Source organism: Astatotilapia calliptera, chromosome 15 (genome assembly GCF_900246225.1).
Source record: "Astatotilapia calliptera chromosome 15, fAstCal1.2, whole genome shotgun sequence".
Classification (NCBI taxonomy): Eukaryota; Metazoa; Chordata; class Actinopteri; order Cichliformes; family Cichlidae; genus Astatotilapia; species Astatotilapia calliptera.
In genome coordinates, this window is record NC_039316.1 from 25,765,643 (window position 1) to 25,792,514 (window position 26,872).

Consider the following 26,872-nt stretch of genomic DNA (forward strand, 5'->3'; position numbering starts at 1 on the left):
CTAATTGTCCATTGCGATTACAACATACAATATTATTGTCACTGCTACATTTCTGTAATGCTACCAGAAATTATTTCCACTACTAATTAATTAAATGGTAAATGGCCTGTATTTATATAGCGCTTTACTAGTCCCTAAGGGGGCGACCGTGGCTCAATCGCATCTGTAACCGGAAGGTCGCCGGTTCGATCCCTGGGCTCTCTGTCCTGGTCGTTGTGTCCCTGGGCAAGACACTTTACCCTACTTGCCTACTGGTGTTGGCCAGAGGGGCCGATGGCGCGATATGGCAGCCTCGCTTCTGTCAGTCTGCCCCAGGGCAGCTGTGGCTACAACTGTAGCTTGCCTCCACCAGTGTATGAATGTGAGAGTGAATGAATAGTGGTATTGTAAAGCGCTTTGGGTGCCTTGAAAAGCGCTATATAAATCCAATCCATTATTATTATTATTATTAAGGACCCCAAAGCGCTTTACATATCCAGTCATCCACCCATTCACACACACATTCACACACTGGTGATGGCAAGCTACATTGTAGCCACAGCCACCCTGGGGCGCACTGACAGAGGCGAGGCTGCCGGACACTGGCGCCACCGGGCCCTCTGACCACCACCAGTAGGCAACGGGTGAAGTGTCTTGCCCAAGGACACAACGACCGAGACTGTCCAAGCCGGGGCTCGAACCGGCAACCTTCCGATTACAAGGCGACCTCCCAACTCTTGAGCCACGATCGCCCCCCTAATTACCGTTGAGCTCAAAGGTTATATTAATAAACGGTTAACAAATGTGTATGTCTGTGAAGGTTTTCAGTCATCCAGGTCATCGTAGTCAAAGGAGCTTGGGTAAAGGCGGTGATATGTAAGGTGGTCAATAATTTTGTCCTTTTCAAAGTCTTGAAGGCAAGCTATAACTTTCTTTTTGTAGCTGCTTGTGGGGTCTCGCTTTAAGGCTTCGTAGGTATTGTTGTCACTGAGGAGAGTAGTGATCTTTGTATGGTAATCTGTAGTGTTTAGGACCACGGTGCATCTTCCCTTATCAGCTGGTAAAACAGTGATGTTGTGGTCTTTGCTCAGGGAAGCGACGGCCTTCTTTTCCTGTATTGTGAGGTTGGATGGAGGGAGCGTGGCTGAGACTTTCATCCTGATTTGCTCTGCTTCTGTCTGTGATAATTTATTAATCCGTATGACAGATTCTGTGGCTGTGATGAGGTCCACTATGGGCAACTGTTGTGGAGAAATGGCAAAAATTGCTACCATCCTTGCTCCTCTTGTGGGGAACACCCCACACCACATCAAGAACTCCACCGACTTCACCGACAAGGTCCAGAAACTTACCCTGGATCCAGATGAAACCATGGTGTCCTTTGATGTAGTCTCTCTCTTCACTTGCATACCCACCACGGAGGCCGTGGAGACTGTCAGAAAACGACTACAAGAAGACAGCTCCTTAGAGGACAGGACCAACTTCACACCCGATCAGATCTGCACACTGTTAGACCTCTGCCTCACCACTACATATTTCAAGTACAACGAAGGCTTTTACAGAAAAAAACATGGCTGTGCCATGGGCTCCCCCGTGTCACCTATTGTAGCCAACCTTTACATGGAGGAAGTGGAAAGGAAAGTGGAAAGTTCAAAGGAAGAGTACCCAGCCACTGGTACAGATATGTGGACGACACCTGGGTCAAAATCAAGACACAAGAAGTGGAATCCTTCACTGCGCACATTAACGTGGTGGATAAAAACATCAAGTTCACCAGGGAAGACACAAAGGACAACTGTTTGGCTTTCCTGGACTGCGCTGTGCACATTGAAGAGAACGGCAACCTCAACATCGAAGTTTACCGGAAGCCCACACACACGGACCAGTACCTCCTCTTTGACTCCCATCACCCTCTGGAACACAAACTTGGAGTAATTAGGACCCTACACCACCGGGCAGAACATGTTCCCTCTAAGCCTGAAGGAAAAAAGAAGGAACACACACATGTAAAGGAAGCACTCAAAACGTGCGGCTATCCTAAATGGGCGTTCTTAAAGTCAGCAAAGAGGCACAGAAAAGAAGTCCAGACACCAGCGAGGGAGGATAAGAAAGACAGACGCAACAACATTGTCATCCCCTATGTAGCCGGTGTATCAGAAAAACTCAGGAGAGTTTTCTCCAAGCATGACCCAGCAACACGCTCAGACAAAAACTGGTTCACCCGAAAGACAAAACGCCAAAACACAGACTTAACAATGTGGTGTATGCTGTACAGTGCAGCGAGGAATGCTCAGACCTCTACATTGGAGAGACCAAACAGCCACTTCACAAGCGCATGGCACAACACAGAAGAGCCACCTCCACAGGACAAGACTCAGCTGTCCATCTGCATCTTTCTTAAGGATAAAGGACACTCTTTCGAGGATGCCAATGTTCACATTTTGGACAGAGAGGACAGATGGTTTGAAAGAGGAGTGAAAGAAGCCATCTATGTCCACTGTGAGCGACCATCTTTGAACAGAGGCGGTGGTTTACGACACCAACTCTCTGCCATCTATAATCCAGTTTTGAGATCCCTTCCCAGACGCCTTAACGCCCACTCACATCCTGGGCCATCTGATCTCAGGAATTCGCATGATAAGGTGGGGCCAGGTTTCACAATGAACACACCCAAAACTCTGGCTGATTGAGACCCACACCCAGTTTCACACCTTGGCTCAGGCGATTAGAGGATCATCAGGGGGTCCTTTTGTCCCTCTGTGGGGGGTTACTCCCACTAGGTTTATATCTGGGACTCTCCACCATTTGACCTTAGAACTGAAGAAGCTTCTCGGATGAGAGGTGAAACGTCTTCAAGTAACTTAAAGAAGTCCAGACACCTTTCTTTACAAGCTCCTTTGATTAACGAATGTGTATTTATGACGATGATTTGTGAGACTGGTAAACTTACCTTTGTTCGTACGATGGTCTTTCGTTCTACACGGTGCATTTCAAGGTCCTGTCCCATCCGTCGGTAAACTGTACCTGGGCTTGTTGCAGTGACCTGAAGTTACTAAACTTCATGAGTGTATGCACTCACTCCAAGAACCGTATAATTATAAATCTGAGCGTGGTGAAAGTTGGGCAGCACGCTAACGTCTTTTGTCCACTCTGTGTGCTCCTAAGGGTCTGACCCTTTCACTCCTTTTATTTTTTCCTCGTATCTTTTCTTTGTCTTTTTGTCGAGTCTGTCTTTGTACGGACCGGCATTGTTCTCCTTTTGTTTTGTACATTCCTTTTTTGTGCGGCAAAGAAAAAAACAAGAAGGTATTGGAACCGGAGAATGAACGTTTTGCGGTGCTGCAAATGCTTGCATTTGCTGCGGTGTTTGGATTGTTTTGCCACGAGTTCCCGGCATGCAATGCGCAAAAATCACGTGATTGCTAAACAAGGGGGAGGGTGCATCCGGCCTCCTCGGCTGTAATTGGTCCAGCCCAGAGTCGATCATGACCAATTGGCCAATCCAACACCTTTCATTATATATACCCTTCCTAAAAAAAAAAAAAAAAATCCATCGGCCCATAAAAACAAAAAATCGCCAGCGGCCCACCGAGCAAATGCCCGGTATGCCCGATGGCCAGTCCAGCTATGCCAGGATGTGATGTTCTGTGTGAGGATGCTCTCCACAGCGCCTGTATAGAAAGTCCTGAGGATCACTGGAGAGACCCTGAACTTCCTCAGTTGTTGTAGGTGGTACAGGTGCTGCCTAGCCTTCTTGGTCTGGACCTGAATGTGGGCAGACCATGTCAGGTCTGAGGAGATGTGGACACTGAGATACTTGAAGGACTGCACTCTCTCCACTGGAGCTCCATTAATGATAATGGGCTTGTAGTCCCTGCTGACCCCTTCTGAAGTCCACCATCAGCTCCTTGGTCTTGCCGACGTTCAGCTGGAGGTGGTTGTCCTGGCACCACGATGCCAGATTCTTCACTTCATCCATGTAGCCCGCCTCATCGTTGTTGGAGATATAATATAACTAATTTGCATATGACTATTGCTCAAATGAATGAGTTATGAAATCTGACCAGCTTAAAAGTATTATTCAATTACATTTATCAATTATCATTATTCAATTACTCGCCTCTGTCAGTGCGCCCCAGGGCAGCTGTGGCTACAATGTAGCTTGCCTTCACCAGTGTGTGAATGGGTGGATGACTGAATGTAGTGTGAAGCGCTTTGGGGTCCTTAGGGACTAGAAAAGCGCTATACAAATGCAGGCCATTTACCATCATGTGAAACACTGAATATAAAATGAACACAAATCAATTAACAATAAAAAATACATTTATGCTCGGACAGAGTGAAGTGTAAACGGAGCACCTTCATGCTTAACAAGAAGGAATGTCCGAATATCAGTGTGATGAAATGAGTCATTAGAGTCTTAAAAACAAAACAGCACAATCATAATATTTCTATTAATAGCCTACCCATTTATAAATCCAGCCAGAAGACAGTCATCCACATGAAAAACAACCACTATACATTACTTAGAAATGCATTAGCAGAGTAAAGAAAACTTTTTTAAATATAAAGTATCTGGAGTTTTCAGGAAGCCCCACCCCTTCCTGGTACTTTACTAGACTATGGCTGTGTCCCAATTCAGGATCTGCATGCTTGAAGTACGTGCACTACGCGTACTACGTACGGTGCGTACTATAAGTACGAGAAGTGCCCGCGAGAAATGTTTCATACAGCATTGTGTGACATAAATGAAAGAGAAAAAATGTTTTGTTGGTCATTCAGCATTCATAGCATGCAGAAGTTGCATTTCACTTACAATGATGCAATGAGAATCCTACCTACCATCTACCTAGAGGAGGGAGTGCCAGTCAGATGTTTATGTTAGGTTAGGGTGTTTGTACTTTTAACGTACTTTTGAAGAAGTTAATGTTCACTTTTGTAGAGTATTTGGATGCTCCGGCTAACGCTATGATTTCAGCACTCACAAATCCTACTGTGAGTTATTCCCATCATTTATCCAGTCTGAGGAAGCTGGTTTAAGACTTTATGTGTAAACTGATTTCTTTTAATTGTACTGTTTGTAGCATTGGGCCTGTGTTCATTATATTTGTAATATGGTTTAATGTTTAAATATATTTTTATATTTTCATTTTGGTTTTATAAGTTGTGCTTTGTGTAATCATGGACTTAAGTCTTTTATTAAAGCTTTCATTGATTCATTGATTCATAGTTGTTTATTATTACTGAAGATATTTTTGTTATTTGGAGATAAAGGGTCAGATAAGGGTTTCTCATCCAGACAGATTTAGTTATAGTCAAATATGTTTACAGTTTGATTACAAAATGCATCAAAAGGATCATGACTGTTGCCGACAACAACTGGAAAACTGAGTCACTAGTCCATCCCGCACAACAGGGGGCGAAACTGAGCGACCCGATCTCGTCAGATGTAACCCGGAAGCAGTAACACGAAGCTCTCAAGCTGGAAGGAGATGTAGGTTTAATAAGATCGGATTCATGAGGAAAATGAAATTCAAAGTTTGTCTCCAGAGGCTGACAGCTACTCAGACCGCAGTTACAACACATTCAGGTGATGGGAGCCAGAAAGACTCAATAAATCTCCTTTTAAATCCATTTTTTCTGCTCAAGTGACCGACATTCCTCCAGAATCCTCTTGGCGCTTTTACATTTTTTGTTGATGCAAGTGTTTGTTTTCTGATATGACAGCTCATTTAGATGAGAGGAAATCAGAAATGGCGGCAGCAGAAATAAAGACTGATTCAGGTTAAATAACGGCGAGTTGATGGTAGACCCTTTAAAGCAGAAATCGGTTAGTATCCGTTAATATGTGTGGATCCAGCCACATGATTTAGAACAACCCGCTGAACTTAACCTGCACGAAAATAGATGTAATTCTTGATTCTTTAGGCGCTAAAGTCTCATTATTACAGAAGCGTTTTTTCTTTGAGAAACATTCTAAAGTGTTTTTGAATCACAGTATAAAATGTTTAATATGAACCAATGCAATATTTTTTATCAAAGTCTGAAAGGTTTCGTAAGCACTCGTTTTAATCATTTTGTAAACAGCAGTTACGAAAGGTTTTGTAACCCGCACAAACAAAGAGTTTGAATTTCCCGCAATCGTTTAGGGGTCACGAGAGCACTTCTCGCGACCTGATTGGCTCGGTCCCTCCCGACTGTTTAAAGGGGCTCATTTAGCTGCGTGCCCATTGGCCAGCAGTTCTAGCGCCAAGATTCCAATAAAAGGGCGAGCAGCGGAAGCCCTCTACTGTCTCCGTCTATCTGCAGCTACTAAGCTTTAGCTTTCTGCTCCTTTTAGCTTCTTAGTGTTTTTTCTTTGTGTCCGTTTGAACCCGAAAAGTCACAATGCTGACCGCGCGCTCCCCGCTCTCCGTGAAGAACGAGCAGACCCTCAGCGGGCAGCTGGACAAAATGTCTCTGGACAAAGAGAACACGGTGAGGCTGCTTCAGGTTCCCGCTCACAGAGGCCGCCGATTCTTTAACGTCACCGAACAATTACAGGTATCGATAAAGAGTCGCTGTGTGTGCTGACGGTCTGTGTCTCCTTTCAGCCTCCGGGCCCGAACAGCAGCCGCATCCTGGCGTCCAAAACCGCGCGGAGGATCTTCGACGCTGCTGCGGTAAGTGAGAGAAAAGCCGCAGGAAGCTTCGCACATTTAGCGGATTCCTCATATCAGCGGACCGAGTTGATGCTGAGCTCACTGACGGCAGCAGATGTGGCGCCTAAACTGTGGCCGTGGCGCCAACAGTGAGCGGCAGGGCTGAGGTCGGTTCAGGGTTCTAGTTTATTAGGAAGAGCTGCTGTGGTGTTCAGGTTTTATGCCGTTTCTGTTATTTTGTCCACCACCTTCAGATCAGTGAACGATACAGGCAGCAAATCTGCACAAACTTTAACTTTTCACTGTTTTTGCTCCAGAATCGATGAATAAGCTAATCAATAATCCTGAGCAATGATCTTTGTCTTCAGCCCAAAGTGAAAAAGAGCAGCAGCTCGCAGGAGGAGGAGCCTCTGCTGAAGGACAACCCTCGCCGCTTCGTCATCTTCCCCATCGAGTACCACGATATCTGGCAGATGTACAAGAAGGCAGAGGCGTCCTTCTGGACGGCAGAGGAGGTAGGTAGAGCTGTAATGGGGCGGGGCTTGATGCTGGACGCCGTGATGCTGACGTGCTCTTTCTGTGCAGGTGGATCTGTCCAAGGACCTGCAGCACTGGGATGCCATGAAGGACGAAGAGCGCTACTTCATCTCCCACGTGTTGGCCTTCTTTGCCGCCAGCGACGGCATCGTCAATGAGAACCTGGTGAGCCGCTGCGCCTGCTCTTACAGATGGTTTTGAGGTCACGGACCGCTGTAACACTCTTGTTGTCGCTCTTTGACCAACAGGTGGAGCGCTTCATGCAGGAAGTGCAGGTAACGGAGGCCCGGTGTTTCTACGGTTTCCAGATCGCCATGGAGAACATCCACTCAGAGATGTACAGCCTGCTGATCGACACGTACATCAAGGACCCCAAAGAGAGGTACGCAGGAGGCGGGGCCAAATACTGTTCTGTAGTGGCTTAACTGGCCTGTACTGATCTAACTGGTGAGTCACGATGTGTTCCCGCCCTCAGAGAGTACCTGTTTAATGCCATCGAGACGCTGCCGTGCGTGAAGAAGAAGGCTGACTGGGCGCTCAACTGGATCGGCAACAAGAACGCCACCTACGGTAAATAAGCTGCTGCCCATTAGGCCACCTGACGCAATGGTTCCACCTCAAGCAGCTTCATTGATTATTGTCTGTTTATTGATCTGCAGGAGAGCGCGTGGTGGCCTTTGCCGCTGTGGAGGGGATCTTCTTCTCGGGTTCGTTCGCCGCCATCTTCTGGCTGAAGAAGAGAGGCCTGATGCCCGGCCTGACCTTCTCCAACGAGCTCATCAGCAGAGACGAGGTGAGGCGCCCTGTTGGTGTCAGATTGCAGGTATTGATCCAGTGATGATGTCACTCTTAACGTGTGTTTGTGTGCCTGCCGCGTTTAGGGTCTGCACTGTGACTTTGCCTGTCTGATGTTCAAACACCTGGTGAACAAACCGCCCAAGGAAACTGTCATCAGCATCATCAAGAACGCCGTGGAGATCGAGCAGGTGAGTCCCAGCTGCAGGTGAAGCTGCTCTGCTGGGCCCACTGGTTCATGGTGGATTTACTGGTTCAGGATGGCTTTAATGGGTTTATTGGTTTGTGTGCAGGAGTTCCTGACTGACGCTCTGCCCGTCAAGCTCATCGGGATGAACTGCGACATGATGAAACGGTACATCGAGTTCGTGGCCGACAGACTGTTGCTGGAGCTCGGCTTCTCCAAGGTAACGCCCCACACAGGTCATGTGATCATGTGACTGACTTAAAGGCAGAAAAACAGCATCACAACACTCATCTCAGTGACAAGCTAAACTTAAAATAAAACATGATCAGTTCTCCACACAGACACATTTCAGGAACTCTTTGACCTCAGAGAGCAACATGATGAAAGTGATGGTGTGAGTGATGATGAAGTGCGCAGGGGTACGGACCTCAGCCAGTGATGGGGGCTGAGTGCTGCTGCAGAGTCTGATCAGAGGACGAGTGGTTCTCTGATGGGCAGCGGCAGTGCGACACAGACGCCTATCTGAACTCGCCCATGGGTGGGGGCGGGTGACCTCAGGGTGGGGGCAGTGGGTGGAGCTGACTGACATGGTGTTTCTGTGTGCAGATCTACCGGGTGGAGAACCCTTTTGACTTCATGGAGAACATCTCCCTGGAGGGAAAGACCAACTTCTTTGAGAAGCGGGTGGGCGAGTACCAGAGGATGGGCGTGATGGCGACGCCCACGGACAACACCTTCCGGTTGGACGCTGACTTCTGAGGCGGCGGCTGCTCTTTGGACTTCAGCCAGTTGGATTGCAGGCAGGACTGCAGTCGGGTTCAAACGTTTGTTTGTTTGTTTGTTTGTTTTTTCTTTCTTTTTGTACATAGACTTTGTAGAGTTTTTATTAAGTCTTATTATAGTTTTAAATATGTACATTTTTGTAATAAAGCAACTGTTTGTAAAAAGCAGACTCTTCAGTTTCACATCTGTAACATCTTTCTAAATCACCGTAGTCCCATCATTTCAGGCCGGACAAGGCTGGAAGTGAGTGACTTGCACTGGACAGCCTAGCCAATGATGTGCTGCTGCTGTCACAGTTGCAGATGTGTTGTACAGAAATGGAGATGATCTTCATTTCTGTACAACTCATCTGATCTGAATTAAGACTCTGAGGCTGAGCAACCACAGCCGTGTATAAATAGACTTTTGGGGTTGTTTAGTCTTAAACAAGTTTTCCGAGAATCTACAAAAATTTCCCCAAGTGTCCCCAAAGTTTTTACCCATCATGGTTGCAGCCTCTTGAAATGAAGACAATGCACTGACTTCTCTACACAATGAGTTGTAGAGGGAACAACAGCCGTGGCAGTTTGTCCTAAAACAACAGCGGTAATCTGCACATTTAAATATTTCAGATATTGATCATTTTTGAGAATATTTTATTTTCATAATGAAGACAGCACTGGTGTTTCTAGTTTAACAAAAACCCTGCAGTCCAGTGGTGGGATGGCATCTCTTTGTGAGACAGAATTGGATGTACTCATGGGATATGTAGTTTGTACTCAGTGTACACTTTGAGGTCCAGTGTTGTATCTGTTAAACTAACAGGCTGCATCAAGTTGATGTCAAGGCCGCCAGCAACATGTGATGTGGAGGGTCAAAGGTTAAGGATTTTCCTTTAATTTGTCACTCACAGGAGGATGTAAGGAAGGATATAACCTGTCTCTGTTCTGGATAAAATTCAAAGGCTGGCGCTTCAGTGTTCATACGTTATAAACATGTGACTCAGACATGATAATATTCATGTCTTGTTTGTCCTGGTGGCTGACAGCAGGTTTGGAGATAATTGAGCAGTTATACATTTTATTTATTCCAAAATAAATAAAAACATTTCCCAGAAGTTTTTCAGTGTTAATCACTCAGCAAACCACATTTTGAAAATAATGTTCACTGAGATGATTTCCTCATATTTTTTTTTGTTTGTTTTTTTTCTCAGAGGTCAATCGGAAACCTCGCAGTCTCCCATCAATCATTTATTGGAACCACGAGACTGATTTTTCCACCTCCGCAGTCTCTAAGGAGAGGACAGTGACGTCATCACCAAGGACCACAACGTGTTTTACATAACAACAGTTTAGACCAAAAACACGCTTTTTAGTTTAAAGTGGGTTTAACTATATTTCTACGAGAATTCAGTTGACATTACTGTGTGCTCTGATTTTATCTTCGGGTCTGTAGTCTTTGGTCTTATCTTTGAACACGTGATCCGCGTGACGTCATAAACGGAAGTAAACAAACGAAGTAGTCAGAAAGAGCTGCGGAGACGCTATTCTGCGCAAAAATGTCGATTTCCAACCCGAGGCAGGTGTTCCACAACCCGGTAAGATATCCTATGGTTTCGAATTGATCTCTATCATCAGTTTTCATTCTCATTTTCAAGGATAAATCGATTGTTGATCGACGATGCTTCTGTGAAGGGACCAGTTAGCATTTTAGCTCACCTAACAGCCTTAAACAATGACTATCTTATGTTAAACATTCTTTTAAAAATATTCGAAGTGTTTTAAATACACTGACAAACAACGGAAAGAGTTCGGATTCAATATCATCCGCTAAAAACTTTATTTATAGGAAACCTTTGGTACTGCCGCACTGCGGAACACACGTTCAGAGAGGCTGGCTTGACATGAGTTTCGGTCACATGAGATGCTGTGTGGGTTAAGCGTGTTTTTGTTTTGTTTTTTCAGGTTGAATTAGAGACCATGTATTTAAAGTGTGATTTTAAGTATGTTTGAGTTTAGATGTGAACACATCTGAGACAATTTGTAAAATATCTTCAAAATTGTATTCAGTTTGGCGACGGTGTTTTGGCTCGTTTGACACTGATTATTTATCATGAATCGTTCTTCTACATCACGTGTGACATCGTGTAAATATAATAACTGACCCCTGGGATTCCGGCTTTAGTGTCATCCACTGAAAACTTTGTTTCGTCAACCTTTTTGGACAAACTGTGTTAAAGATTAGTGCCTCCGCCCAGCATCATTTTTAGAGTCGCATGTCACCCTGTTCGTGTTTTATTTTAGACCGAATTAAAGAACAGGTCGGCACAGTTTGATTTGATCTGATCTGGTGGGTTGGATATATAGAAAATTTAAAATATGCAAAAATTTTAGTGGGTTTTCGTCTAGTTTAAGGAGTGAGTTCAATTAATTTCAATTCAATTTTGTCTATACAGTGCCAAATTACAACGGCATTCGCACTTTGTATTGTAAGGCAGACCCTACAATAATACATAAAGAGAAAAACCCAACAATCATATGACCCCCTATGAGCAAGGACTTTGGCAACAGTGGGAAGGAAAAACTCCCTTTTAACAGGAAGAAACCTCCAGCAGAATCAGGATCAGGGAGGGGCGGCTATCTGCTCTGTGGGGGAAGACAGGACAAAGACATGCTGTGGAAGAGAGCCAGATATTAATAATAACTAATAATTAAATGCAGAGAGGTCTATTAACACATAGTGAGCAAAGAACAAATGCCCAGTGTATCGTGGGAATCCCCCAGCAGCCTCCACCTATTGCAGCACAACTAGGGGAGGATTCAGGGTCACCTGATCCAGCCGTAACTAGCAAAAAGGAAAGTTTGAAGCCTGAACTTAAAAGTAGAAATGGTGTCTGTTTCCTGAATTCAAACTGAAAACTGGTTTAGAAGAAGAGGGATCTGAAAACTGAAGGCTCTGCCTCTCATTCAACTTTTAAATACTCTAGGAACAACAAGTAAGTCTGCAGTGTGATATATGGTACATATTGTACTATAAGGTCATTACGATAAGTTGGGGCCTTATTGTTTAAGACCTTGTATGTGAGGAGCAGGATTTTGAATTCTGTATTTAACAGAGTGCCAATGAAGGGAAGTCAGTATAGGAGAAATGTGCTCTGTCTTTCTGTTACATTTTTTATAACTTCTTCTGAAATGTAGAGGAGATATTTGTGCATGAAGATTGAGAATGGAGAAGTTTTTTTTTAAATGATTCAAACTAAAAGCAAAAAACTCCAATATGAATAAAACATGTGATTCGTGCAAAAAATTCAGTCACCCGCCAGGATAAAATCTACTAATGAAAGCAGGAAGAAAATGTTCACAGTGAACAAGAGGAGGTAAAAACAGGCCTTCAGATCTAGACAAATAAAACCTGCAGGAAGTCTCGACCTGCTGAGAGAACAAAACCAGCTTTAAATCAGTGACTCAGCTGCTGAAAGCTGCCCTTCATAAAACTGCTGATATGATTATTAACAGTCAAAAAGAAAAAGGTTTGAATTCAGCTCAAACATGTGAGAAACAACAGAGATTCTTTGTTGGGATGTTAGCAGAGCTGTGGGCAAAAGTAAAGTAACTTGAGGACTGTAATTCAATTCAACTTTCTTTCTTTAGCACCAGTTTACAATTACAGTCGTCTTTGGGTGGACAGGTCACCCAATTCAGATCCACCTATAAACTTATATATTCTCCTGCAGGTGGAGTACTGTTTGAAGTTTAATAATAATGATCACATGACCAGAGGTGGGACGTAAAGTGCAAATACTTTGTTGGTACTTGAGTAGTTTTTTTTTTTTTTCTGACTTCTTTTTATTTTCACTCCCTACATTTGAAACAAACACCTGAACCTTCTGCTCCTCACATTTTCAGAACGGACTTCAGGTTTGACGTCTTTGGGGGAGTTATTATTTTATCACTGTGAGCCTCAAACATCAAACTTATCTGAGCCTGAACAGAAACACATGACAGGCAGTCCTATTCGTTTATTAGTCCCCTGAGGATGTCACATGAAGACCAGAACCACTGCAGGTGTCCGTAAACTGCGCTTGCTGTACTTCAGCATCTAGTTAGCCAAGATGAGCGAGCACTTTTGCCACCTTTGCACATGACTCGTCACAGTCTTACTGTGGTGACTCAAGTGAGCTAGCAGGTGTCTTTACCTGGAGTCAGAATCGTTTGACTACAAGTGCGGAACAAGCTTAATGAGAATACTTTGGACTTGAAAGCGGAACTGACGGCCTGATACAGACAGACAGTCCAAAGACCTGAGAGCAGATTATTTACTGCTCTGCTTTTATTTTAGTTATCTTTTTATAATCAAATCAAAGCTGTCTGTGAAGGTTCGCAGTGATCCAGGTCATGGTAGTCTAAGGAGCTTGGAAAGAAACGCGACTGGACATCTTTAAGTTTCTTGAAGACGTTTCACCTCGTCTCATGGAAAAGCTTCTTCACTTCACTTCTTCACGTTTCTTGAATCTGTTTAGACACGTTTATTTCACTTTATTTCAAATCCACAGACGTGGATCTGTGCTGCATACAGGGTAACACATTCAAGCCCAGGAGGGGAGACACACCCATCCCCGGGTCAGAGCCCAGGTAAACAGGAGGGTTGTGTCAGGGAGGACATTCGGCATAAAATCTGTGCCAAATCAAACTTTTGGAAAAACCTCTACACGTATCTACAAATTTCATATATTTAAACAGGTGGAGGTTTTCTCTGAGCGTCTCTAAGTGAAAGCAGGAGAATTTCTGTGATTCTCCTGTTACATTCTAATTTCAGATTCTAATCTGATCAGCTGCTGACGGAGCTTTGAGCTCTGGTTCATTCACACCGATCTAGTCCCTCCTCTCAGGTGTTTCTAGGTGTTCTCTGTGGTCATCTGACCCTCCTCATGTTTGTGGTGTTCTGTCCACAGTCGATTCCCTTTGCTGGGACGATCCTGGGTGGGTTCTTGCCAGGTGAGATGGTTCTGATCAAGGGCTCTGTGCCGTCTGGTGCTGACAGGTGAGGATGCCGATCTTCATCATCAATCGGATATTTAAAAAAAAAACAAACGTCAGAGTCGGGGTGCAGATTCTTAAAGCGGGATCTTCTCTCTCTGTTCGCTGTCTCACAGGTTCCAGGTGGACTTCACCTGCGGCAGCAGCGTGAAGCCGCGGGCCGACGTAGCGTTCCATTTCAACCCGAGGATCAAAAAGTCGTCCATCGTGTGCAACACGCTGACGAAAGAGTGCTGGGGCCGCGAACAGATCCACTACGAGATGCCCTTCAGGCTCGAGGTCGACTTCGAGCTCATCATCCTCATCCTCCAAGACCAGTTCAAGGTGAGAGACGAGCCGACCAATCAGGTGTCAGAGAAGAGTCAGCACGGCAGAGTTTAACTGTTCAATGCAAGTCAAACTGGTGTCCAGCGATGTGTTGTTTTCCGTGCGTGTTCAGGTGGCTGTGAATGGCGCCCACCTGCTGGAGTACAAACACAGAGTGGAGCTGGAGCGTGTTGACACCATCAGCATCTCAGGAAAAGTCAAAGTTCAGGCTGTGGGCATCCTTTCCCCGAGCTCAGTGAGTGTCTCTGTAACCCGTGGCAACCTGCAGCTTTACCATCAGAGGGTTAACCTGTTTGTTTGTTTGTTTGTTTGTTTCAGAGCCCCACCTCTCCCGCTGGCAGTCCGCCCAATAAGGACACAGACGAATCAGCAATAATTGATCAGGTGTCCTTTCAATATCTGTGTTGCATTTCACTAGTATAGTTTTATGTTAGCTAAAGATTTGAAATCACTGTCTGATAGCATCTCTGGATGGCTGGCACTCATAAGGATTGTTTTCTGTGGAAGAAAAGTCACGTGATCTGCGAAATGCTTCCAAATATGAAAGCCCCGCCCCTTTCATGTGACTGCACAGGTCAAATCCTGAGTTACTTACCCAGTTGATAACCAGCTTGGTGTGAACTCTGACCCTCACTGTTAGCTTAAGTGGATCATAACAGAAAGATAACGTGGGTATCTTCATAGCACAGGACACGAGTCATCACAGGGCAGCGGAAATGTGGACCTTTCTGGAGAAACTGCGTCTGTTTTTTGATCAGCGTCGGATGTGGTCTGATTGGCTAGAGTTATGCATCAGTCGATCAGATTTTAATCCGATTTTTTTTTCCATGCGTTTCAGCCAGTGTTCTCCTCATCAGGTGATTTGGTGAGTTTTCCTGATCAAATCATTGATTGATGATGCATTTATTTCTTACAATAACAACAGTTTAATACAAAGAAATTTGAATGAATTATTTTTAAAGCAACTTTTAGCTTATTTTACTTAACATAAATATGATCAATTAAAATCTGTTTTTTATATCAGTCATATTATATCAGCCCACATGGTTGGCCTGAAATCATATTTTGGTAAAGAAAATGATTTATCATATTTCACCCATTGATCTTACATTAATCAGTGAGATCACTGATCTTATTTGATACCAAATGATCTTCTAACTTTTAACACAGATCTAAATTTATATTTAAAACTATAAAGCCAAAAAAAGGGAAATGTTTTAGTGTGTCTGACTCTCTGTTTCCTACAGAGTATCCCGTTCAGAGGTCAGCTGGTTAATGGGCTGACAGTCGGACGCAGCATCATCATCAAAGGAGAGACCAATCAGAACGCAGAGAGGTAAGGATAATAAACAGCTGTGGGAGCCCAGTACAGAAACTGATCAAAGCGACAATCAGTGAGGCATCGATCAGAACTTAAATTAACTTTAGTAAAAATTTTGTTCTTGTTAATAACAACATAAGTTTTATATTCTTAAATTCATAATAAATTAATCACAGCTTTGTGAATACAGGCTCTGATTTACAAGCTGACTCCACAAGCTGCTCAGAGACATTATGTTTGTGGGGTTTAGGTATTGTTGAGCCAACTAACACAATGAAAACCTGACTGTGATGAATAACTTCTATGTAGTAAACCTGAAGTCTGGCGCCAGTAGAAACTGATTAGCTTAAACTGAAGTGCAATGTTTGGATTAAAGTCACTGAAACATTTTCAGAGTTTACAGGTTTTATTTAAATATAAATTTAAATTGAGTTATGTGACCGTCACTTGATCATCACAGACCACCTTGCATGAACCTGCAGAGAAAGTAAACATGAAGCAGTTCAGAGTTTCGGTTTAGCCTTTCATGGCTCATTAATGACATCACTTCCTGTTACAGTTTCTGCGTGAACTTGCGTCCAGCGACCGGGTCCGACATCGCTCTCCACCTGAACCCTCGCTTGAAGAAGCGTGTCTTTGTCAGGAACTCCTTTCTGTCCGACTGCTGGGGTCATGAGGAGATAGCGCTCGCTTCCTTTCCCTTTACTGCGGGGCAGTACTTTGAGGTGACCTTTGACCCCTGCCTTAACATCCACATGTTGTGATGGGTTTTTTTGTTTAATTTTTAAAACCTGCTGTCATCTCCCCACAGATGATCATCCGCTGCGACGCGCAGCACTTCAGAGTTGCCATGAATGGGCAGCACCAGCTCGATTACAAACACCGTATGAAGGAACTGAGCGCCATCAACCAGGTGGAGGTGAAAGGAGATGTGACACTGCTTGTCGTCAGAGTCCTCTGAGCGCCTGCTAACCATCATGAACACGAAGCCATAAAAAAAACCACTGACGCCTCCTCCGTAACCAATCATTTAACAGATTCTAACTTCATTTCCTCTTTTACTAAAAACCCATGTCTTGTCCAGTGTCTTCAAAATAAAAGTCTGTCATTCCTCACATCTGTCCAGCTGTTTTGTTCCAAAAGCAGCTGCTGATGATAGTGGTGCTGGCGCCACAACAGGGACCAGATCATCGCCCAGCCGTGACGCTGGGTCAGATGTTGAGTTCAGATTAGTTTTCTCTATGAACATGACTTTAAGTTTACGCAGTCAAATCAGATGAAACCTGAGGAACCAGATTTTAAAAATGTTTTAAACTTTTCAGTTCAACTTAATGTCAGAAGAAAAAGACCAGAGCTGGTTCCTGTTCACGGAGTCATTTATTAAAGCTCAGTATTAAAAATACACTAAAAAAAAACAAATGTAAACTGTACACATTTAAAGCCCTGACATATTTACAAAGCGCTGAGCCACAGAGTTAGATTTGATCAGGTCTAATGCTGCAGCTCACAGACTCAAGTCTGTAAATAAAGATTCAGTTCATCATTTGACCCTAAAAGTCCAAGAGTCTGTTCCAGCATGCACCGGGACGGAGGTAGTGTGACGGCAGGGACGCTCCACCATCAGAAGTCAGCGTCCAACCGGAAGGTGTTGTCCGTGGGCGTCGCCATCACGCCCATCCTCTGGTACTCGCCCACCCGCTTCTCAAAGAAGTTGGTCTTTCCCTCCAGGGAGATGTTCTCCATGAAGTCAAAAGGGTTCTCCACCCGGTAGATCTGCACACAGAAACACCATGTCAGTCAGCTCCACCCACTGCCCCCACCCTGAGGTCACCCGCCCCCACCCATGGGCGAGTTCAGATAGGCGTCTGTGTCGCACTGCCGCTGCCCATCAGAGAACCACTCGTCCTCTGATCAGACTCTGCAGCAGCACTCAGCCCCCATCACTGGCTGAGGTCCGTACCCCTGCGCACTTCATCATCACTCACACCATCACTTTCATCATGTTGCTCTCTGAGGTCAAAGAGTTCCTGAAATGTGTCTGTGTGGAGAACTGATCATGTTTTATTTTAAGTTTAGCTTGTCACTGAGATGAGTGTTGTGATGCTGTTTTTCTGCCTTTAAGTCAGTCACATGATTACATGACCTGTGTGGGGCGTTACCTTGGAGAAGCCGAGCTCCAGCAACAGTCTGTCGGCCACGAACTCGATGTACCGTTTCATCATGTCGCAGTTCATCCCGATGAGCTTGACGGGCAGAGCGTCAGTCAGGAACTCCTGCACACAAACCAATAAACCCATTAAAGCCATCCTGAACCAGTAAATCCACCATGAACCAGTGGGCCCAGCAGAGCAGCTTCACCTGCAGCTGGGACTCACCTGCTCGATCTCCACGGCGTTCTTGATGATGCTGATGACAGTTTCCTTGGGCGGTTTGTTCACCAGGTGTTTGAACATCAGACAGGCAAAGTCACAGTGCAGACCCTAAACGCGGCAGGCACACAAACACACGTTAAGAGTGACATCATCACTGGATCAATACCTGCAATCTGACACCAACAGGGCGCCTCACCTCGTCTCTGCTGATGAGCTCGTTGGAGAAGGTCAGGCCGGGCATCAGGCCTCTCTTCTTCAGCCAGAAGATGGCGGCGAACGAACCCGAGAAGAAGATCCCCTCCACAGCGGCAAAGGCCACCACGCGCTCTCCTGCAGATCAATAAACAGACAATAATCAATGAAGCTGCTTGAGGTGGAACCATTGCGTCAGGTGGCCTAATGGGCAGCAGCTTATTTACCGTAGGTGGCGTTCTTGTTGCCGATCCAGTTGAGCGCCCAGTCAGCCTTCTTCTTCACGCACGGCAGCGTCTCGATGGCATTAAACAGGTACTCTCTGAGGGCGGGAACACATCGTGACTCACCAGTTAGATCAGTACAGGCCAGTTAAGCCACTACAGAACAGTATTTGGCCCCGCCTCCTGCGTACCTCTCTTTGGGGTCCTTGATGTACGTGTCGATCAGCAGGCTGTACATCTCTGAGTGGATGTTCTCCATGGCGATCTGGAAACCGTAGAAACACCGGGCCTCCGTTACCTGCACTTCCTGCATGAAGCGCTCCACCTGTTGGTCAAAGAGCGACAACAAGAGTGTTACAGCGGTCCGTGACCTCAAAACCATCTGTAAGAGCAGGCGCAGCGGCTCACCAGGTTCTCATTGACGATGCCGTCGCTGGCGGCAAAGAAGGCCAACACGTGGGAGATGAAGTAGCGCTCTTCGTCCTTCATGGCATCCCAGTGCTGCAGGTCCTTGGACAGATCCACCTGCACAGAAAGAGCACGTCAGCATCACGGCGTCCAGCATCAAGCCCCGCCCCATTACAGCTCTACCTACCTCCTCTGCCGTCCAGAAGGACGCCTCTGCCTTCTTGTACATCTGCCAGATATCGTGGTACTCGATGGGGAAGATGACGAAGCGGCGAGGGTTGTCCTTCAGCAGAGGCTCCTCCTCCTGCGAGCTGCTGCTCTTTTTCACTTTGGGCTGAAGACAAAGATCATTGCTCAGGATTATTGATTAGCTTATTCATCGATTCTGGAGCAAAAACAGTGAAAAGTTAAAGTTTGTGCAGATTTGCTGCCTGTATCGTTCACTGATCTGAAGGTGGTGGACAAAATAACAGAAACGGCATAAAACCTGAACACCACAGCAGCTCTTCCTAATAAACTAGAACCCTGAACCGACCTCAGCCCTGCCGCTCACTGTTGGCGCCACGGCCACAGTTTAGGCGCCACATCTGCACAGTAACACACACGAAGCTGCCGTCAGTGAGCTCAGCATCGACTCGGTCCGCTGATATGAGGAATCCGCTAAAAGTGCGAAGCTTCCTGCGGCTTTTCTCTCACTTACCGCAGCAGCGTCGAAGATCCTCCGCGCGGTTTGGGACGCCAGGATGCGGCTGCTGTTCGGGCCCGGAGGCTGAAAGGAGACACAGACCGTCAGCACACACAGCAACTCTTTATCAATACCTGTGATTGATCGGTGACGCTAGAGAATCGGCGGCCTCTGTGAGCGGGAACCTGAAGCAGCCTCACCGTGTTCTCTTTGTCCAGAGACATTTTGTCCAGCTGCCCGCTGAGGGTCTGCTCGTTCTTCACGGAGAGCGGGGAGCGCGCGGTCAGCATTGTGAATTCGCGGGTTCGAAAGGACGAAGAAAAGAAAAAAACTAAGAAGCTAAAAGTTGCCGAAAGCAAAGATAGCAGCAGCGGACAGACGGAGACAGTGAAAGGCTTCTGCTTCAGCTCGCCCTTTTATTGGAATCTTGGCGCCAGAACTGCTGGCCAATACGAGGAGTCCCTTTAAACCGTCGGGAGGGACCAAGTCGGGTAGTTGGTGGCGGTAATGCATCATTTTGCTGTTTGCCAACTGCCAGTAAACCCTATATAGAAGAAGAAGAAGAAGAAGCAGCCAGTCAGGTCGAGAGAAGTGCTCACGTAACCCCTAAACGATTGCGGGAAATTCAAACTCTGTTAGCGGGTTACAAAACTGTAGGTAACCGCTTTTACAAAGTGATTAAAACGAGCGCTTACGAAACCTTTCAGGGCTCCTCGCATTTTTTCATATTAAGCATTTTAAACTGTGATTCTAAAAACACGTTACAATGTCTGTCAAAGAAAAGAAAAAGGCTTCTGTAATGAGACATTAACGCCGAAAGAGTCAAGATTTACATCTGTGTTCGTGCAGTTGAGTTCAGCGGATTGTTCCAAATCATGTGGATCCTCATATGGACATTGAATAACTGATTTCTGCTTTAAAGTGTCTGTCATCAGGGCTGTCGTTTAAACTCACATTAAAGCTCAGTCAACGGCGCCTTTTCTGCTTCCCTCTCATCTAAATGAGCTGTCACCATGGAGATTTAGCGCCAAATACACGTAACACGCCCGACATTACAATAACTCTCCATTTACAGGCGTCCTGTGTGTTTGCATATCAGAGACTGGCATCAACAAAAATCTGTAAACATATGCAATATGTAAACGAAAAACGAATCTGCAGGAATTAGTCGGTTTCTTTGAGTCACTCGAGCAGAAATAAATTGATTTAAAGGCTGATTTATGTTCTGTATCTTTGATCTGAGCAGCTTTTAGCCTCTGAAGACAAACTTTGAGCTTCACTTTCCTCAAAAATCAGACCTCATCAAACCCATATCCAGCTGGAGACCTTCCTGTTACTGCTTCCGGGTTATCTAATTGGCTGCAGGAGAAAGGGTCGCTCAGTTTCGGCCCCTGGTGTCCGGGATGGACAATGACTCAGTTTTGCAGTTACTGTCTGCTACTGAGCAATAATGGTAATCAGTTGGATCAATTTTAATCGAACTGTGAACATATTTGATCATAACTGAATGTGTTTGTTGAGAAACCCTTACGTGACCGTCTATGGTCACAAAAATAATGTAATGAACAGATATTTTAGAACAGCCTAGGTGGTTCTAGAAGGAAATTAAATAATTAAGTTTTATTAAATAATGCTAAATAATTGCATTACAGATATGATACTTATGTACAGTGGTTTATTAAGTGTTGTAGTAGAAATCTCAGTGTTAAACGATGATAAAACATAATGTTATTTTTGTTGTTGTTCAATTAAAAATAGCAAGTTACCACAAATTGTTTGACTCACATTCACACCTATGGGCAATTTAGCATATTCAGTTAACCTATCCCCACAAACTGCATGTCTTTGGACGGACACCTGGAGTACCCGGAGGGAACCCACGCAAACACGGGGAGAACCCCAGGCCTTATGGTGGAATTGAACTCAGGACCTTCTTGCTGTGCTAACCACTGTGCCACCGTGCTGCCCTATTTATTTATGTATCATTTACCAGTAAAACAGTTTCCATAGTTTTTTACTGCAGCTTTTGCAAAAATGCATGATAGTGAGCATTTTCAGTGATGTTGTATACTATAATCTGATTGCTTCATCACAATGTGCCAGAACAGACTGATAGTTACTTTTAAAGTATTGTGAAAATATGAGATCAAAGCAAATCTGCCAAAAATTTTATTAGATTATGAAATTCTGTGTTTTCACAGATGAAAATGCTTCAGTCTTGTTAGAGAACACTTAGCAATACTAACAGTGAAAATTATGTTTAAAAGGTATAATGTTTACAACATCTTTTCTCATTGGTTATTTTCTCAAAGAATCAAAAATATCTCTTGATCTGACCTGACAATTGTACACTTGGGACTCCTCAGGTGCTTCACCCTTGAACCGCACAGTTCGTTGTGACTCAAGTCCAACTCTCTAAGACTTGGACAAGGAGCTGAGAGCTGAGGACAGAGCTTCACAGCTTCTCTGTGAGAGTCTACAATTTCTCGTCTGGAAGAATTAATAAGAAAAAAAATAAGACAACACTGGTTTTAACACGTAATCATGGTACAGGAAGAAGTATATTCTGCAATATTTAATCTTGTTTCGGTGATGGTTAAAAAATTCCCTTCCCAAAGTTTGTTTAGTTAAGCAGTTAAGAAATTTGACAGTTTAAGTAACGTAGATAGAAGTAAAACATAACACATAAATTAACCTGTATTTGGTAGCTACAATTCTTATTTTTTAAATTTCTGAAGGAATAAACAAATGTATATGTTGATCTGACCTGAGAGTTTCCAGTGTACAGTATGAACTCTTGAGTCCTGTAGACTGTTGCTTCACTCCTGAATCCTGCGAGGTGTTCTTACTAGAGAACTGGGAGCTGAGCGCTAAAGAAAGCACTTCACAGCTTATCTCTGAAAGATTGCAGCTCCTCAACCTGAAAAGTAAAATAGTGGACAAGAGAAAAAACAATGTGTTAAAATATTTTGTTAGAACTTCTGAGTTTGTGCGTTTTTTAACTCTTTGCCCTTATCACAATAAATCCCTTAGCTTCCAATAATTTACTAATTAAATAAAGAAATATAAATACTCCAAGAAAAAAAGTTCAAATAAAATGACTAGATTTTTTTACCCAACATAGGTAATGGGAAAGAAATGAGTGGTGATAGTGTCACAGGGTACTGATTTAAGCAAGTTTACCATTAAAAAGATAAAAACAAAGCGACTGAAACACACACACACACACACACATTCATTAGCCTAATACTGATAGATACATTTAAGCAGATGACCCTACTTAATTACATTTACAAATATTGAGTGTGAAAAGCTAAAGTGCCAAGAGTGCAAGCAGAGTTGTTGAGCTGTTTGGGGCAACCAAAAACAACCACCACAGTCTTATTCTCATTTAGACATATAAAGTTTTTAGATCACTTAAGCAGTGGTTAAAATGACCCTTTGTCATTTTCTTTGACTGGAATATAGTGTTGAATCTCATCGGCAAAGCAGTGATAACAAAAAAATTATACCTTTCAAAAATATGTCCCAAGGGAAACATATAAATGGGGCTTATAAACTGAATAGAAGATTCCTGATGCTTTTATCTCTTCACATTTGGATTATTGTTATGAAGTGTTTTCTGGTTTGATTGAAGCATCTATTAAATGCCTTTTTCAATCTGCCCTAAATGCTGATCAAAGGTTTACAATTCACTCTGTTTTATTAATCACACATTACCCCGCTTTTAAAGCTTTTGCACTGGCTACCTGTTAGGTTTAGATTTCAATTTAAAATATGGATTCTTACTTTTATGGCCATATGGGTTGAGGCACCCACTTACTGAATGGCTCCGAGCTTACACCCTAGTTCCTGCATTTACCCATCTAAAAAATAAGGTCGATTGGCCAAATTTTCAAACTTTAGTTTCAAAAACGTGGAATAGCTTTGTGTTCATTTTATTTGATGTATGTGTTTCCCTATTGTTTTGGGGGCATTGCTTTGGTTTTATTGATACTACTGTAAAGCACTTTGTCTGTTTTGTGTTCTTACGAAGCACTAAACCCCCCCAATTTACTTACTAAAGTAAATGTAATGTCTATTTGGCAAACAGATCTCAAATCCAACAGTGTGATCTAACCTGAGAATTTCCAGTTTACAGTGAGGACTCTTAAGTCCCAGAGACAGCAGCTTCACTGACAAACTGCAGCAACATGTTCTGAATAAAAAAAAAAAATCAGAATATCAGTTAATGCTTTATAAAGTTTACATGACAATTTCTTTCCCCTAAAGAGCAACAACAGTAATCTTTATAGAAATCTGCTTACTGCTCTGCAGTTGATCGCCCAGCTCCTCCTGCTTCATTCTCCTCAAGAAGTACAATGTGATTGTCATGAATGACTCTGTGCACCTCCTCTGCTCCTCATCCTTAATCTTCAGCACCTCCTCATCCTTCCTCTGTCTCTTTGAGCATTTTGGATAATCTGGACTCAGAACCTTCTGGATCTTCTTCCGCTCATTCTTTACAAAAGTGATGATGTTGTCCTCCAGAAGCTGGAACAGAATACTTTATGAATGACTCAGTCAGACTGAAGACTCACAAACCAACCTCAATCAGTCCAACTTGGGCCCAACCTCTCAACACCACTGTCACTCAGCACCGGATCCCCACAGGATCAGCCCCCTTCTGTGCACCTACCCACCCAACCAACACCATCATCAAGTATGCCAATCACACCAATGTGGTTGGGCTTACCTCTGATGGAGATGAGAATGGGGAGGTAGAGAACTTGTGCTCAGAAAATAACCTGAAGCTTAATGTCCTTAAAACAAAAGAACTCGTCATTGATTTCAGGAGGCACAGACAGGTTCACTCCCCTCTCAATGGAGAATGAGTGGAATCTGTCTCTACCTTCAGGTTTCTGGGCATCCACATATTTGCTGATCTCAACTGGACCCACAACACCATTGCCCTAGTAAAGAGGGCCCAGGAGCGGCCGCACTTCCTCCATGTCCTGAGGAAGAATAACCTGGACCAGAATTTGCTGCTGGCCTTCTACAACTCCTCACTGGAGAGCGTGCTCTCCTCCAGCTTGATGTCTGGTACTCAGGGGCTATGAGTAAGAACAGGAAGGCTGCACTGAGGGTCCAACCAACCCTGGAGGCTATCGCCAGATCTTCCTGTCTCAGGTAAACCAGGGCCATCACAGGTGACACCTCACACCTTGCCCACTACCTGTTTGACCTGCTTCCCTCTGGTCAGCAACTCAGGTGAATCAGGTCCCACATCTCCAGACTTACTAACACTCTTGGAGTAGGATCAGTGACAGTTTCAAAGAGTCGAAATACAGGTTGACTAAAGTTGTGAGAGAGGCTAAACACCTGTTGAAATGAAACACTAAATGTATAAAGGCTAATTTACATCAAAAATGGACATAGATGTATCTCTGTCTGTTAACAAATTTCCCACGTGTGGGACTAATAAAGGTTATCTTATCTTATCTTATCCTATCTTAACGAGTTACAGAACCAATAATTCTGGGAAAAATAAGGATGCTAAAACTAAAAATCAGTTTAAGTTGATCACTTTTGTGCTGCCCCTCGTCACGTTTAAGTTAAAACCAAAGAGTGCGCATTACCACTGCTCAGGTACAGATAGCAGAAGAATACAAAGAGTATACCAAGAATATAAAGTCAAATATACTGTCCACTTTCACTGTCTGTCTCTTTAGTAGTAAGTGATTCCTCATTGTTTAGCTAGCTGCACTGGCACTGGAAAATCTGCCTGTTAGTTGGAATGTTCAGGCTTGTAAAATACCCCCTACAGGTTTCCTCCCTCTTGAGTGTTTAATTTTGAGTAATATTGTCTAAAACGTTTGTTACCCTGTGATCTTGTGTGATGTGTCCAGATGCATCTTCTGTTGACGATTTTTCTGATTGTTTATTTTTTTAAATTAGAGAACAGAACAGTTTTCCATTTTATTGCTGTTTAAAAGAAAAAAAGAAAGTATTTAGATTCTGTGTTTTTAATAAGTTTACAAATAATTTCTGTTGGCATGTGGCTGAATCAGAATCAGAATACTTTATTAATCCCTAAGGAAGGGTCTCCAGTTTCTTCACCTCCTGAAGTGCATGTTTCAGTGTCTTAGTTTTTTATATGAAGAGTATGAAATTATTTTACCTCTCCAGACCACCTTTACATTAATGTATATGCAGATAAAGCTGGTGTATTGTTCCTCTCTAAAAAGGAAATCCATTGTTCTTCAGAATAATATAAAAATTCAGGATCTTTGACTTTTTTTTAATAGAATAAATGAATTCCTTGCTCAGTGGCTTCCTTTGAGATGCTGGTTAGAGACTAGAAACAACATCAGATGTTCAAAACTGACAGCTATCAGTGAGTTCCGAACAACAGCTCCTCTTTCTGCAGTACAGGGTTGTTGGCTTACACCGTTTAAGTACACACAGCTGGGTCCAGGTCCAGGTTTACATTACATCAGGAAAGAATCAACTCAGAACAACATCTCTGGGTGGAAGCTACATCTCGGATCAGTTGGCTGCGGTCGTGAGGTCTCAGAATCTGCTATGTGAGCAAAAAAGAGTGACAAGACCACAGAATCGACGGCTAATAACATCACGGAGAAACTCGCAGCTATTAACGGGACATTGAGAGACCAGTGTCGGAGTGTTAAAAACAGCTTGAAATTCTCATGAGTTGTTTGCAACTTCGGCGCCAGCTGTGGGCTCAAGGCTGGAGCCGAACAAAAACTCCCTGATAACGACTGTGTTGAGTCTGTTCCTTCCCATTCCCTACAAGGCCACCTGGGTTGGCTGGAAGACTGTTTACTTAGCCTGGCGGGGCGAAGGACACTGTCTCACCTGAACTATGGACACACACACACATACATATACTGATACTGATAAGCACTCACTGACGCATCACCTTCCCTATCCAACGCCACCTCCAACGCTTACCTCCCCCATGATGTGGACATCGGGTCAGCTGGAGGCGCAGTCGAAAGATTGCAGCGGTCCCAGATCAGATGTACACACTGGAACTCTTTCCCATGTTGCTGTCTGTGTTTATTGTGTTATGGTCTGTTGATACCTGTGCATTCCTGCATTATCCTTCTGTGTTACACATTTCAATGTTTTTTTCCTCGCTACCTAGCCTGACCTGTCTCCCCAATGTGATGTTTGTATTGTATGTACGGTCGGCAAGGTCTGTCATCTTGGTTGTGGGCAAAAGACCTGCAACTGACAAATAAAGGCTATCTCATCATCTCATCATCATCATCAGGTAGGTTCCTGTGAATATTGATAGAGCAGTGATGTGAGTGCTGAGCTGTGACCTGGAGAAGAGTCCTGGCAGTCAGAGATTGTCCTCTCACCTCCAAGCTTTGGTCTGGCTCTCATATTCCCCACAC

The 26,872-nt window shown here is 44.0% G+C and overlaps 3 protein-coding genes, 1 long non-coding RNA gene and 2 other non-coding genes across 6 annotated transcripts; 3 read left to right on the top strand and 3 right to left on the bottom strand.

Moving 5' to 3' along the window:
• Positions 1–6,198: 6,198 nt before the first annotated feature.
• LOC113006617 (ribonucleoside-diphosphate reductase subunit M2) lies at positions 6,199–9,089 on the top strand. The gene is made up of 10 exons (XM_026142686.1): positions 6,199–6,456; positions 6,573–6,641; positions 6,989–7,135; positions 7,206–7,322; positions 7,406–7,539; positions 7,633–7,727; positions 7,817–7,950; positions 8,039–8,143; positions 8,246–8,359; positions 8,746–9,089. The coding sequence occupies exons 1-10, from the start codon at positions 6,367–6,369 to the stop codon at positions 8,896–8,898; spliced, it is 1,158 nt and encodes a 385-aa protein (XP_025998471.1). The 5' UTR covers positions 6,199–6,366; the 3' UTR covers positions 8,899–9,089.
• Positions 8,535–8,670, top strand: LOC113007213 (small nucleolar RNA SNORD94). Its single transcript, XR_003269891.1, has one exon. It is a non-coding gene; the product is annotated as a small nucleolar RNA SNORD94 (small nucleolar RNA).
• A 1,249-nt stretch (positions 9,090–10,338) lies between the features above and the next one.
• LOC113006619 (galectin-8-like) lies at positions 10,339–16,700 on the top strand. Its single transcript, XM_026142690.1, has 9 exons — positions 10,339–10,498; positions 13,853–13,941; positions 14,054–14,261; positions 14,377–14,499; positions 14,583–14,648; positions 15,103–15,129; positions 15,512–15,600; positions 16,145–16,310; positions 16,397–16,700. Exons 1-9 carry the CDS (start codon positions 10,460–10,462, stop codon positions 16,544–16,546), a joined length of 957 nt encoding a protein of 318 aa, XP_025998475.1. The 5' UTR covers positions 10,339–10,459; the 3' UTR covers positions 16,547–16,700.
• Positions 16,701–16,943: 243 nt separating this feature from the next.
• Positions 16,944–20,017, bottom strand: LOC113006616 (ribonucleoside-diphosphate reductase subunit M2-like). Its single transcript, XM_026142685.1, has 10 exons — positions 19,667–20,017; positions 19,482–19,550; positions 18,969–19,115; positions 18,782–18,898; positions 18,565–18,698; positions 18,377–18,471; positions 18,154–18,287; positions 17,961–18,065; positions 17,745–17,858; positions 16,944–17,358 (listed from the first exon to the last, which is right to left on the bottom strand). The coding sequence occupies exons 1-10, from the start codon at positions 19,754–19,756 to the stop codon at positions 17,206–17,208; spliced, it is 1,158 nt and encodes a 385-aa protein (XP_025998470.1). The 5' UTR covers positions 19,757–20,017; the 3' UTR covers positions 16,944–17,205.
• Positions 17,434–17,569, bottom strand: LOC113007214 (small nucleolar RNA SNORD94). The gene has a single exon (XR_003269892.1). It is a non-coding gene; the product is annotated as a small nucleolar RNA SNORD94 (small nucleolar RNA).
• A 1,681-nt stretch (positions 20,018–21,698) lies between the features above and the next one.
• On the bottom strand, positions 21,699–23,658 carry LOC113006622 (uncharacterized). Its single transcript, XR_003269785.1, has 3 exons — positions 23,587–23,658; positions 22,234–22,386; positions 21,699–21,956 (listed from the first exon to the last, which is right to left on the bottom strand). It is a non-coding gene; the product is annotated as an uncharacterized LOC113006622 (long non-coding RNA).
• Between the last annotated feature and the right edge of the window lie 3,214 nt (positions 23,659–26,872).

Bases quoted from the DNA above. Each gene is read 5' to 3' on its own strand.
- LOC113006617 (XM_026142686.1), top strand. From the start codon at position 6,367: ATGCTGACCGCGCGCTCCCCGCTCTCCGTGAAGAACGAGCAGACCCTC. The intron at 8,144-8,245 runs GTGAGTCCCAGC...GTTTGTGTGCAG, and splicing joins ACGCCGTGGAGATCGAGCAG to GAGTTCCTGACTGACGCTCT. The intron at 8,360-8,745 runs GTAACGCCCCAC...TTCTGTGTGCAG, and splicing joins TGGAGCTCGGCTTCTCCAAG to ATCTACCGGGTGGAGAACCC.
- LOC113006616 (XM_026142685.1), bottom strand. From the start codon at position 19,756: ATGCTGACCGCGCGCTCCCCGCTCTCCGTGAAGAACGAGCAGACCCTC. The intron at 18,699-18,781 runs GTGAGCCGCTGC...TTTGACCAACAG, and splicing joins GCATCGTCAATGAGAACCTG to GTGGAGCGCTTCATGCAGGA. The intron at 18,066-18,153 runs GTGAGGCGCCCT...TGCCGCGTTTAG, and splicing joins AGCTCATCAGCAGAGACGAG to GGTCTGCACTGTGACTTTGC.
- LOC113006619 (XM_026142690.1), top strand. From the start codon at position 10,460: ATGTCGATTTCCAACCCGAGGCAGGTGTTCCACAACCCG. The intron at 14,649-15,102 runs GTGTCCTTTCAA...CATGCGTTTCAG, and splicing joins AATCAGCAATAATTGATCAG to CCAGTGTTCTCCTCATCAGG. The intron at 15,601-16,144 runs GTAAGGATAATA...TTCCTGTTACAG, and splicing joins ACCAATCAGAACGCAGAGAG to TTTCTGCGTGAACTTGCGTC.